At 42.0% G+C, this 13,621-nt stretch overlaps 1 protein-coding gene and 1 long non-coding RNA gene across 4 annotated transcripts in view; one reads left to right on the top strand and one right to left on the bottom strand.

The window, feature by feature from the left end:
- Positions 1 to 10,509, bottom strand: part of SIDT1 (SID1 transmembrane family member 1) — a 93,695-nt gene extending 83,186 nt beyond the window's left edge. For all 3 annotated transcript variants that reach the window (XM_072723470.1, XM_072723479.1, XM_072723483.1), the window contains exon 1: positions 9,942 to 10,509. In XM_072723470.1, the coding sequence (XP_072579571.1) occupies positions 9,942 to 10,136 (195 nt within the window). In that variant the 5' untranslated portion in view covers positions 10,137 to 10,509. The remainder of the gene's footprint in view (positions 1 to 9,941) is intronic.
- LOC140594165 (uncharacterized) lies at positions 9,313 to 13,411 on the top strand. Its single transcript, XR_011994721.1, has 3 exons — positions 9,313 to 9,593; positions 10,497 to 10,725; positions 11,065 to 13,411. It is a non-coding gene; the product is annotated as an uncharacterized lncRNA (long non-coding RNA).
- The last annotated feature ends 210 nt before the right edge of the window (positions 13,412 to 13,621 follow it).

Genomic DNA, 13,621 nt, shown 5'->3' with positions numbered 1-13,621 from the left:
TTCTTTTGAAATATTAAAAAAATACATTAAGAGTACATTAAAGACCATTAAAATACAGACAAGTTCGGAAAAGACCACTAAAAGACCAGAGACAAGGTAAAGTTTACCATATTTCAGAAACACCTAGCAAAACCATATATTTTTAAAAATATGAGAACTCTACAGTCCAAGATTTGAAATGGATAAAATTATGAACCTGAATTCAGACACTCATATATTCAAGCCTCAGTGATTGCTGATGTAATTTGTTTCACTATTGTGGTTTTCAGTTTCTCATGAATAAAAAAATAATGATATGCTTATCTTTTTAACTATAAATTCAAAATTGAGGATTATTATCACTGGTCTAGTGGCAGAGCTGCCTCTCTAGATGATCTGGATAATGGGTTACAATAGATGCCCTAGATGATAATTACTGATGTCATCTTCCCTTGTGATTCCCTAAAAGCCATGAATATTATTTATTTTGCTAGCGACGGGGAAGTATAATTCTGCATCCTCAGTTATAATATGTGGGGTTTCTTTGTTTTTACCACACCACCAAGGGATTCTCAGACAATGGCTGGGTGTCCCATAATTCAGCTCAATTCTGACACTTTTACTTAGAGATAGCATCAGATTTCACAGGTTAAAGGATCAGTTCTACAAGATTGCCCTTCCCCACACTTCTTCCTGCCTTCAAATGCCAATCAAAAAGTCCAGGTTGGGGGTACCTGGCTGGCTCAGTCAGAAGAGCATGCAACTCTCCAGGTCCTGAGTTCAAGCCCCAGGTTGGGTTTAGAGATTACATAAGTAAACAAAGAAACTTAAAAAAATGTCCAGGTTGTCACCTGACTGACCAGGTATAGATTAGAGGTTCCAACAACCCATCTGTGGGTTTAATTAATTTACTTGAGTAGAAAGAGGCAGACTACATAAAATGGGGAAAGGACCTATGAAATTTCTCAGAAAGAAAGTCATGTTTGATCATTTCACAAAGATAAGAGAAGAAAGCTAGGAAACCTATCCAGGTCCATCTTTCCCTGCTAAAGTAAGAAAAATTCATCTAATGTAAAGATGAGCAATAGATAAGGACTGCAGTTGAATCCCAAACAAAGTTACTGGAAGTAAAAGAGACTAAGAAGCAGAAAAAATCATTTCAGATGGTGAACACATGCCAGAAAGCTGTACCTATAAAATAGGTAGAAAGTATAGCCTAATATTTCAACATTAAAAGTTATGAACATTTAAAAATTATAAAAAAGCCATAAATCAGGGTTTTAAAAGTTCAGAAATGAAATCACTGGAAAAATGAAGTTTTAAAAAATAAATAGCAGAACTCAGGGTAAAAAAGGGATAAATTTTTAAATTGTCATAAATGAATATTTAATTTGAAGGAGCACAGAGATATAAAAAAAATACTTCCATAATATCATAAGGAAAACAGAAGATGGGAAGGGGAAAAATAAATTAATCTGGGAAGGATATAAAAAATAATTCTAGAAAAGTTGGTAGATATAGGAAACAATAAAGAAGGGCCAACATAAGTATAAAGGGAATTTCTAAAGAAGATAAGCATTTGAATAAATGAATGTTAAAACTCTAAGGAAAATTTCCTGAATTAAATAATCATTGAGGTTACATATTGCAAGATTATATCACATGCCTGGGAAAGCCTGCCCTACCAGACACGGTCTGGTAAAACTACTGGATTTCAAAGAAAAAAGGAAAGGGAATCTTTTAGGATTATGAAATTACTTGCAAGAGAAAGAATCCCTTTTATCATCACTTTTGACAGAAGCCAAAGAAAAATGCTTACAACTCAAGGAAAAAAAAAACCTATAAGCCAAGGGTTTTATATTCAACTAATCACACTTGCAAGTACATGCATGGCTTTGGACAAAGTGTTGTGAACATGAAAGAATTATAGGAGATACCTCCTAGAGAATAAGCTTTAGACAATCAAACAACTGGAGGACATTAACATAAGTCTAGTTGTGAACTTTTATAGATACCTGTAGAACTAAGACTAAATGTTTGTTGTAAGGAAGATAGCCTAGCTTGTAATGATATATGCTTTGATAATGCAGATATGAACAACTAATCAAAAATGGGGCAAGAATGGGGAGAATATTTGAAAAGTAGCACAAGTTCATTAATTTCTCTAAAGGTATTAACTAGGGTTTAGATTTGGGAGTTGTAAAAAGAGATGGAGGGGTGCCTGGTAGCTCAGTCAGTTAAGTGTCTGCCTTTGGCTCAGATCACGATCTCAGGGACCTGGGATTGAGCCCCGAGTCTGTATCCCTGCTCAACAGGGAGTCTGCTTCTCCCTCTCCCTCTGTTGCTCTCTATCAACAGATAGAGAGCTTTTGCTTCTCTATCTCAAATAAATAAATAAAATCTTTTTTTTTAATGAGATGGAGAAGATACCAGCTAATTTCAATATTGCTCATCATAGAGAACTAAGAGACAAAAACAGAAGAGGCCAATGGCATTATATAAATATATTAGTAAAAAGGTAACCATTGGAACAACAAAAAACTGCTTTATTTTACAGGCCATAATTTTTTTTTTTTTTTTTTTTTTTTTAGAATGCACCAGTGTGCACACACACATGAGGCAGGACGAGGGGCAGAGGGAGAGGGAGAGAAAATCTTAAGCAGACTCCATGCTCAGAGGGGAGCCTGATGTGAAGCTGGATATCATGACCCTGAAATCATGACCTGAGCTGAAGTCATGAGTTGGACACTTAATAGACTAAGTGGCCCAGGGGCACCTGGGTAAAAAAATAAATAAATTTTTAATGGTTACCTATATAGGAAGAGAGGGAATGAGGTGCAGGAAACAGGGGTAGAAGCTAGACTTCTGTTTGTATTGTTGTGGGGTTTTTTTTAAATGTGATTTTACCAGTCTGTAGGTTTTCTTTTAGTTCTTTTTTTTTTTTTTTAACATGTTATTTCTTTATTTAAGAGAGAGAGAGAGAGAGACTGGAATAAGGAGCAGACAGAAAAGGAGAAGCAGACTCCCCGCTGAGCTGGGAGCCTGATGTGGGGCTCCATCCCAGGACCCTGGGATCATGATCAGAACTAAAGGTAGATGCTTAACTGACTGAACCACCTAGGTACCCCAAAGCTAGACTTCTTTGAATATATCATGTTATACAGATTTTTATTTGTTAACTTTCAAACAAAATTAAGCAGCATCCCTGAAATTCAAAAGTAAAGTGAAGCAAATGAACCTAGTAAGTTGATAATATAACTGCACTGAAAGGATAACATAACTGCACTGCTACCTTACTTTCAAACACAGTAATTTGACTCAACATCAACCATGAAATGTGCCATAAGGTTAAAGGAACTGTAAAAATAACTCCCAAACTGTTGCCAGTAATCTTATTGTTGGTAATGTTGTTAGTATTGTTATCTAAAACTGCTGTGTGGGTATTGTGGGTTAAAGCAAATGAGTAAGTCAATATAGTCGAGAACCAGGGTTTTGGGCATAGGAGAAGGAAATCGATGTGTAAGATGGATAAGGTTAAGTAAAAACCCTGTATTTCTGAAGTACTAGTGTGAATTCATGATACAAACTGTCCTTTAGCTCTGTGTACTGAAAAGATTTAGAAAAAAATTACCAATCCATTAGCAATAGAGGTCTCTTGGTTTCATGCTGTGGTCTCTATTTCATACTCAAAGGAACCTGACCTTTCTAATTCCATGTTGGAGACAAGAACTGAACCTGATGAGCTTAGAATAACTGTCCATGCCAGAAAGCAAGGAAGATGTCAGAGAGTGCTTGTATTTTATCAAGATAATTCAGAATCCAATTCAAATTGGCTTTTTCTGGCCAATAAAGAATCTGCACTTAAGTTTAGTAACAGCAATGGGTTAACACACATAAAATATGTTTAAATTCATGAGCTCATACTTATGCTAAATGAAATCTCATTGGTCATTATTATAAGATGCAAGGAGACAACTCATTATTTTGAAAATTGGTAAATAAAGGTGAAGAATGAAACCTTTATCCCATGTCTGTTTCACAAACAATAGCTTAAGGTACCCAAAGAGCTGATGAGGAAAGATTTCTTATTATAAGAGTATTCCAGCTCATGAATGAGAAAATAAGAGATATAATTAAAATATCATTACTTTGTTATTTCTAATGAAACTAGGCAATTATGATCCACGGTGGGTATCATCACAAAAAAGAGACAAGCAGGTATTATATGCGTCCTGGTAGAAATATATACCACCGCTTTTGACACAGTGTTGTCAATAAAGAAATCAGATATGTTTTTCTATATGTGAAAGGCCTTTGTCCTTTCTTCCTGTTGAAGTTCTTTTTATCTCTTATGACCTTTTCAAGCCTCATATCCTCCAGCAAAGCTATCTGTGGGATGAATGAGTTCTCTAAAGTCATGTAGGACTTGGAGCAGTGCTGTCCAAGGAAAATATATGACTCACATTTGTGCTTTTAAATTTTCTAGTAGCTACTTTAAAAAGTACAAAGAAACAAGTGGAGTTAATTTTATTAATATGCTTGATTTAACTTAATATATCCAAAATAATATCACTTAAACATACAATCAATGGAAATATTAATGGCACATTTCATGCTGTTTTTTTTTAAGTAGAAAATACAAAATCTTTGAGATCTGGTGTATATTCTACACTTACGGTACATCTCATATTGTGACTGGCCACATTTCAGGTGCTCAATGGCCACATGTGGACAGTGGCTACCATGTTGGACAGCAAATACTTACAGAATCCATTATATAGTTTAGCACATGACTATCAGGTCTAGGCAGGCAGAAGATGGGTTCTGCATGAAATTGGACCCCAGACTGGAAAATATCAGCCCCTAAATATCCTTAAGACACTTTGATGTAGAATTTTCAGAGCCACAGAGGAAAACATGGGAAGTAACTGCTATGGACTGAATGTTTGCATCCCCTTCTGCCTCCAAACTCACACGTTGCAGGCTAATCCCTCATGTGACAGCATGTGGAGGTAAGGCCTTTGGAAGGTCATCAGGTCATGAGGTTGGAGCCCTCATGATGAGATTAGTGCCCTTAGAAGAGATAGGAGAGAGCTTGCTTAACCTCTCCGCTTGCTGGGCCATGGGAAGATAGAGCTATAAGAAGGCACTGTTACATACTAGGTAGTCAGCTCTCACCAGGCACCAAATCTGTTGATGCTTGGATCTTGGACCACGTAGTCTCCAGAACTGAGAGAAATGATGTCTGTTTTTTAAGCCACCCGGTCTATGGTAGTCTGTTCAGCCAGATAATGTAGTAATGAGAGAATTTTCTCCTCACAAACAAGCACCAGTCCAGTTCATTAGGGGAACTGGGAGACCAGCAGATGAGGCTTCTCTGCCTCAGTACATAAAGAACACAGGGGGCGTGCATCCCAGACCCGGGGAACTGAGGGTAATCCTATCACAAGTTTTCATTCTTCCACGTAATCAGTAAGGTATAGTTAGAAGTTACTGCTCAATATCCTGATATATATGTCATTGTTCCCAAGAACTGGATAGGCTTTTTGAATTTGGACCCAAAATGCAGTATAACTGGTTCTAGATAGACAACTACTGGTTGATGTGAATAAAGCCAAGGATTGTTCCTTGGGCATAAAACAAGCATATGTCCTTAAAAGATAAATGTCTCAGTTGAATAAACAAAAGGAATATTTCCAGGGAAACATTTCAAATTAAAAGGTCTATGGTGAACAATGAATTCTGTTGCTGAAAGCCTCAGAGAAGACTTCTTGTTGCATGGTGGGTTAGATTTTTATTTAAACGCTTCTTATCAGCAATCTAGCTCAAGTATAAACACCTGATTATTGCCACCACCTGTCTCTACAAGAGTATTCTCATTCTCAATAAACCTGCTTTTGTGCCCTCTGTCCTAGTCAAACATATGCCTGGTGACTTTCTCAACAATGTGATTTCTTCCTCGTTTATTTCCAGCCCTGTAGTGATAGAAGACCCAGTTTACGTAGTGAAAACTCTCCTCCTCTGAAAAGGAGTCTCCAGATACTTCCCCTCCAGGGAAATAAAATAAACCATGATCTCGCCTAATCTGCAACTTCAATCCTTATATTCATTATTTTTGTAAGCAGTCGTTCCATTCTTCCAGTGACTTTTTTTTTTAAGGGCAACTTCATATTTACTTTACTCTGCCTAGAAGACATATGAGACCTTTCCTGATGCTGACCTCAGCTAATTAGCATGACACATGCTTGGCTAAATAGTTCCTTGAGACCAGTGTTTGGTACAGGAGATGCAGTGGCTGACAGGAAAGATTAGGGGCAAAGGTTCCCACAGCAGCTTCCTCTTCTCACCAAAGCCTAAATTGGGAATAGCCTTTCTCCACCAAAGTGAAGAAAAAATAATGGCAAACATAACAGTAGCTTGAAGAGAAAAAGAAAAAAAGATGAAAACTCAAAAAGCTATACTTTTTTTTTTTTTCTAAACCCAATTCTTTGTTGCTTCGAAGAGGTATAGGTGGGAGGTGACCCCTGCAGGCGAGGGATCCCTGACCAAAACTTGGGTCATTAAGGGAAAAAGGTCCTGGCCAGCCTTTTGACCTTGGGTTCATAGTTCTTTATTTAGTAGTTTGGGGTCTGTGATGGAGGCAAAACTGCTTCTCACGAATAACAAAAATTTCGAGAGTGGGGGAGGCCAGCATTTGGGGTGGGGAGTAGCCAGTAAGATGGTGATAAACCAGAGCCTAAATATAGTGCCACCATCTTAAATTGGTAAATTGTTATAACAGCATTGCCTAGATTTCTGCTTTAATCTATCACCTATCCTATGCTGCTCTGCAAACCCTTATGTTACTCCAAACATTCAGGAAAATTCTGCTATACCTAAAAGCATTGTATTCATGTTATTGGAAGGTGGGGCTGCCAGTATCCAACATGGGGCAAACAGGACCAAGAAGAGAGGAGGCCATCAAGAGAAACAAGAGTAGGGGCATCAGGGTGGCTCAGTGGTTGAGCATCTGCCTTTGGCTCGGGTCATAATTCTGGGATCGAGTTCTGCATTGGGCTCCCCACAGGGAGCCTGCTTCTCCCTCTGCCTATTTCTCTGCCTCTCTCTCTGTGTCTCTCATGAATAAATAAATAAAATATTTTTAAAAAAGAGAAAGAAACAAGAGCAGTTAGATCAGAAAAATATCATCTCTGATGAAGTCAATGGGAATACCAGCTGGAGGGAGAGGGGAGTAATCCCCAAAGTAAGAAGGTTGAGGTTTCCACTATCTTACTTGCATACTAAAGAGACGTCTCAAAAGCTGTAAGATTTAAGGACAGCTGGTTCATATTATTGCATGCCAGTATTAAAATAATTAAGATACTTGAGTTATCTGCTAGTCCCACAGTTCCCAACTGTATTTCTCAGATTAGTGAAATTTTAGCTACTACTTGGGGTTGTCAACTTTTTATTGTATCATGCAAAGATATTTTAAAAACTAAGTTGCACCATTGTTTCATAAAATAAGAGGTATGCAAGCATGTAGACAGGTAAAATGGAAAGGGAATGATGTCACTTACCAAGGCCACACACCCCATGCCTATAGAGTTAGGATTTTAATCTAAGCCAATCACCCTGAGACCCAGGAGGCCTTGGGAGGAAGTTTATGGGCATTTATTTCATGTAATCCTATATCCCTGGATAGTGAGTCCTTAGAATACACACACACACACACACACACACACACACACATCCATTTTATAGAGGGGAGGGCTGAGGCTACTAGCGTGCTGCATGTGCACAAAGTGAGTTGGGCAGCCAGTCTGAGTTTAGTTAAGTGCCATATGTTAGCCTAAATACAGCATCTAAACTGATTCTCTATAATCAGACTTTCTAAATAATAGCCAAATAACCATTCTCAAAAAAGAAAAAAAATTTCATAACAATTTCATAACAATTGTTAAAAATGTTTTTATCTGGAATGATCTCACACTTCCAACCTAATAAAACATATACTTTATTTTTAAAAAAGATTTAGTTATTTATTTTAGAGGAAGGGTGGGGAGGGGCAGAGAAAGGGAGAGAGAGAGAGAGAGAGAGAGAGAGAGAGAGAGAGAGTTCCAAGCAGACTGTGCACTGACCATAGAGCCTGAGGTGGGGCTCAATCCCAGGACCCTGAGATCAGGACTTGACCAGCTGAGCAACCCAAGTGCCCCCAAAAGTATGTATTTAGTTTTATTTAGTTTTAGTTTACAATTTCCTTAAATCTTTCTTCACTTATTCACTTTTCAAAAACATTAATAAACCTTCCATGTGCCAAGCACTGTGCTAGGTACTGGAACACGGAGATGAACATGACTCTGCCCCGGTCCTCAATATCTCACACTTTTCTAGGAAAGTCAAGCAGGTGACCCAGCTGCAAACAGTGCACCCGTGCAGTGGCAGAGAAACTCACCAAATACTAAGGGTGAAAAGGTTAAGTGATAGTTAAAAAATAGCGGGTGTATTTCTAAGCTGAAGTGCAAGAAATACTAAAGCCTGATGTCAGAACTTACTTTGCGCATATCATGAGTGTCCTTACCAATGATTTGGAGGGGAAACTGATAGTATACCCCAGAGTTCATGGAATGTTTCAGACTTATTCTGAGCAAATTACAGGGCTAGGGACACAACTCATGTGCCATGTCAGCTGGTCCATACTGCACACAGGAAGGAAGAGATGGAATTGGGGGGATGAGAACTGTCCCTCCCACTTACCCACGATAGAATGGCTCTGCACATGGTCACTCTGCCTACTTCAGGACGTACAACCTGAAGGTCAGCAGAGGACAGGCCAGGGTGGAGGGCTCTGCTGCCATCGTGACAACAGCTTTGTGCCAGACTGGAGATGGGGAACTTGCCCAATATGCACAGCTGGGAGATGTCTGGGAGTGGTGATGGGCACATTGGTCCACCCTGCTTCATACTACTCCAAGCTACCAGGTTTGCTGAATTCTGATTTTAAGTGAGAGTTAGAGAGGGAGGCATAAGGTGGTATCTCGAGTCATCTGGTTCTGGAATTTCCCGAGGGACTAGGGAATGCTGGAATAGTAAGGGGTACACATGCACATTCACATGGGAAAAGGATCCAGAGGAAGGTGCACTGGGGGAGTCTTCTCCTTTCTGCATGCCCCAGACGGTACCATATTAGAGGGGGGAAAAAAAAAACCTAACCATGCATTTCTCCTACATTATATAATCAGAGTATATATATATGTGTCAAAGGGATAGTTGCTGGGGCAGTCATTTCCTCCCGTTGTCTCACCTCGATTCTTGTCAGAAATAGGTCTAGAACTTTCACGCAATCACCCATTTAACAGCAAAACCTCCACAGATCAGCTGATGGCTGCAGTTTGCACATCTCTGGCCACGTCCTGTGGCTTCTCGGAAGCACGTACGTGTGACAGCGGTACAGAGACGCCGGAGGGGACTATCGAGCTCACAGAGGCTCTGCAGCTCGCGTCCATCCTCGCACAGTCAGTCCTATTTTCCATTCTCAGCAGCTCTCCCTCCCCGTGCGCTACGAGATAGAGGAGCCTGGAGAATCATCCAGATGAAATGAGGCTCCTTCTCCGCAAAGGCTTAGGAGCAGAGAGGTGCAGTCCCTTCCCTCCGCACCCCTAGAAATCTTGAGTTTCCTTAGAGGAAGGCGCGGCAAGGGGGCCACGAGCCGCGGAAGGTGCAGGGAACCTGTGTCTCTGCAAAGCCCCGAAACGCCAGGGGACCAGGCCAGGGCAGGTGCGAGAGGAACCCGAGGCGTCGGTCCCCGGGCGGGCTGCGGAGGATGCGGCAGCCGGGGCAGGGCGGTGATTGCTTGAAGCGCAAAGGGCACGAGGGGTCCTCTGGTCCCCGAGCTCAATTCTCAGGGAGGGGACCCCCCCCCCCCAAAGCAGCAGCGGGGCTCCGGTCGGGCAAGTTCCCGGGGAGGAGAGCGAGCGTCCTACCTGGCCGGGCTGGCTGGTGTAGTTGAAGGAGTAGATGTTCTCGGTGCTGAGGCTCACCACCCCGCCGTAGACGCGGTCGAAATCGGCGCCCCTGGCGGGGTCGCGGGGGTCGCGGCGCGGGGCGGGGGGGGCCGCGGCCCCCGAGAGCCAGGGCAGGAGCGCGCCGAGCAGCGCGAGCCCCGGGCAGCCCCGCATGGTGGGCGCCGCGCCCCTGCGCCGAGCCGAGCCTCCCCGCGGAGGGGGCGGGCGCCCGTCCTTGCAAAGCCCCCCGCGGGCCGGGGGGTGCAGGCTGGAGACGGCCGATCAAGCAGCGCCGCCGACGGGGGTCCCCGCGGGAGGTCGCGGGCGGGGGGCGCGGGGGGCGCGGGGGGCGCGGGGGGCGCGGGGGGCGCGGGGGGCGCGGGCCTGGGGCGGCTGCTGGGCTCTCCCGCTCCTGGGCGCCGGCCCTCCCCCTCTTCTCATTTCTGATAACCCCCCGCTTGCCCAGCCAGAATTGCAACAGAGCCCTTCCCTTACTCTACCTCCAAAAAAATAACAATAAACATTTCTCAAAAGGCATCGGAGACGCTCCAAGCAAGCGTTCCCCGGTCCCGAAGAGTCCACCTGAGCAGCCACCCAGCAGGAAACGCAGCCCGTGTCGGGGAGACGTGCGCCCTGGCTGCGAGCGAAGAAACAGAAAGCAACAGAGCCTGTCCCCAAAGAGGGTGCACGAGTTTGCTTTTCCTGGCTGCTACCTGCAGAGAGCCCCTGCCCGTTTGAACGATGGCTTTGAACCCTCTCTCAGGTCTCCAACAGAACCCCTTGCCTCCCCGACACCTGTTTTATTCCCCCTAGCATCTTCTATTCTCAGGGAGAGCCTCCCCCCCTTTCGAGTTCTCTCTCCCTCGCCCTGTGTGTGTACGTGTTAAATATGCACAAGTCATAAAAACAGCGAATAGCTGGGGGAAAGGAGGCACCTTCCAACACCGCCTGAGATCTGGCTCCGGAAGTTGTCAAGGACGATTTAGAGAGCTGGATTTCTGCAGAGGGTGTGGGGTTTTTTTTTTGTTTTGTTTTGTTTTTGTTTTTTTTGTTTGTTGTTTTCCCACCCCTAACTTCTTGCCTACCTACTTTACCCCTGCAGGGAGTGACTTCTTAGATTCTGGGAGAATCGCTGGGGTTCTGAATTGTCTTTCAAAAGAGGGAAACCAGTCATTCCCAAAAGAGGGAAACAGCCCATCGTTAAAAGGAAAGATCCTTTTGGTAAAAGTGAGGGGATTCGATTGAAGCTGTTGAAGAGGATCCCTGGGAAGCCCCTGCGGGATCATCCGACAATCACAGTTCAGGTGCAGAAGAGAACTGACTGTTTGATTTCGGCTTCAAGTTATTCGTAAACTAGAAAATAATATAATTGCGTTCAACTTGAAGGAACATTTTAAAGAGAAATCGGAAGAAAAGGTCCTGTTCAATGAGTTAAAAGATTAAAATCCTAGCATTTACCATTCAAAGGGAGGGATTTAATTAATTAACTAATTAATGATTTAGAGAGTAAGTGGGGGAAGGGCTGATGATGAGGGAAAGAGAGGATCTCAAGCAGGTTCCACATTTAGCCTGAAGCCACTCAGGCTGGATCTCACCACCCCGAGATCATGACCTGTGCAAAAATCAAGAGTTTGAGGCTTAATGGACTGGACCCCAGGTTGTTGTTTTCTTTTACCTCTTTGAGTTCCTATAATTTATTAAAATATCACAAAGGAGTTCAATACATTTAGTATAATATTTTATTTTTTTTTTTAAGAGTTTGTGTATTCATGAGAGACACAGAGAGAGGCAGAGACATAGGCAGAGAGAGAAGCAGGATCCCCACAGGGATCCTGATGAGGGACTCAATCCGTAAACTGGGATCACACCCTAAACCAAAGGCAGATGCTCAATTGCTGAGCCACCCACGCATCCCTGGTATAACATTTTATAACAGTGCAGTCATAAAACCATGGAAGAGTGAGTTAGAGATTATTTATTAGGACAATTTTCACTTTAAAGAAATGTTCTTGAAAATGTATGGGCATAAGGACAAAAATACTAATTCAAAGAGGAGTCTCGGGGTAAAGTTTAAAGTGCAGCTCATTGTTTTGAGAAATAGAATAATTTCATACTGAATTTGAATGACATTAAACTGTTGTATTTAAAATGTCTATGCCTCTTTTTAGAATTTTTTAAAAATGTTTTTTATTCACGAGAGACACAGAGAGAGGCAGAGACATAGGCAGAGAGAGAAGCAGGCTTCCTGTGGGGAGCCTGATGTGGGGACTCCATCCCAGGACCCCAGATCACGACCTGAGCCAAAGGCAGATGCTCAATGGCTGAGCCACCCAGATGCCCACCTCTTTTTAGAATTTAACAAAATTTCATAAACTTGAAGTTTATAAAGTCTTTCAAAGTTAACTTGCCTAACCAGTTCAAGCACTCTTTACAGCTATAGGGTCATGGAGTCCTACTCAACACCACAAGAGATGAGTAATTGGCTTTTTCACACAGTAACTCTCTTGGGGGCAAGTGTCTCATTATTAGAAAAATATTTCACTTTCTAAATTGAAATTTGCCTCTTTTCCACTCACTGGCATGGGTTCTGCCCTCTGGAGCTAGGAATAAACTTAATCCTTCTTCCACATGACAGCCTTGTAGGTATTTGAAGGAGCTATGATCCCAACATTAAGAACTGAAATTAGAAGTGATTAGAACAGATCCTTCATCTTAGCAAAGAACTCAAAATATTTATTTTAAAGCCACTACAGATTTTATATATACCATTTTGAATTATATACTACAAATTACTCTATACTACGATCTAATCCTCATTCTGTTAAATGACCTTGGGTAATTAACCTCACAGGATCACACGGTTCCTATAAGGAAAAGAGAAGGGGAAGAATGTTTTTGAAATTGTGTTAGAAAGTTTAAGATGTTGTATGACCAGATATTGTTATCATACGACTCCTAGTTCAGCCAAAAGGTTAGATATGGTCCATCAACTAGGCTGGCTCGTAAAATATATACAAAGCCACACTTTTATTGTGAGAGGCTGAATATATGAACAGACATTGCATAGACCATATTTGATAATAGACCTTTGACCCCAAACTCTGCAGCAACCAGTCCAGGGAGCCAAACCACAATCTCTGCAGCAAATGGCCCAGAACAATCAGGACGTGGTCAGTGACTGCCAACTTCCCCAATTTTTGTCTTTGCTTCCAATTCAAGATCAATCAGAGGAAGCCAAATATGCTCTACAAACCATAAAAATGCCCCACTTCTAGTTAGTCTACTCGCAGCTTCTCTGTGTCACCAAGATACCATCAAAGTATTTTTGAAACCTTGTCTTTTTTTCATTATAAAGCTTTCCCAGTACCCTGCCTGCCTTTGAGTCTTGGCCAAACACAGACGATGGTGGCTTGCTATAGCAAGCTCTGAATAAATAACCTCTGTTTTCATTTGAGTGGTCTTTTTTCTTTTTTTACCCCCATAGTTTTCCTGAAGGTTCAAAGGAGATATTGTCTGTACTGCTTGTCACCATAACCCCAACCTTTAAGCAGGTGCAATACACACCACGGCATTTGTGCCTTACCACTTGCAGTGCTGGGTATGTGTTGATGTGGTAAGTGAGCATCATGTCTGAGCTCTGCTTTCTTTTAAGTTCTTTG

The sequence above is a fragment of the Vulpes vulpes genome, chromosome 1 (genome assembly GCF_048418805.1).
Source record: "Vulpes vulpes isolate BD-2025 chromosome 1, VulVul3, whole genome shotgun sequence".
NCBI lineage: Eukaryota > Metazoa > Chordata > Mammalia > Carnivora > Canidae > Vulpes > Vulpes vulpes.
The sequence above is the reverse complement of the archived record's forward strand: the minus strand, read 5'-3'. Positions and strand labels throughout refer to the sequence as shown.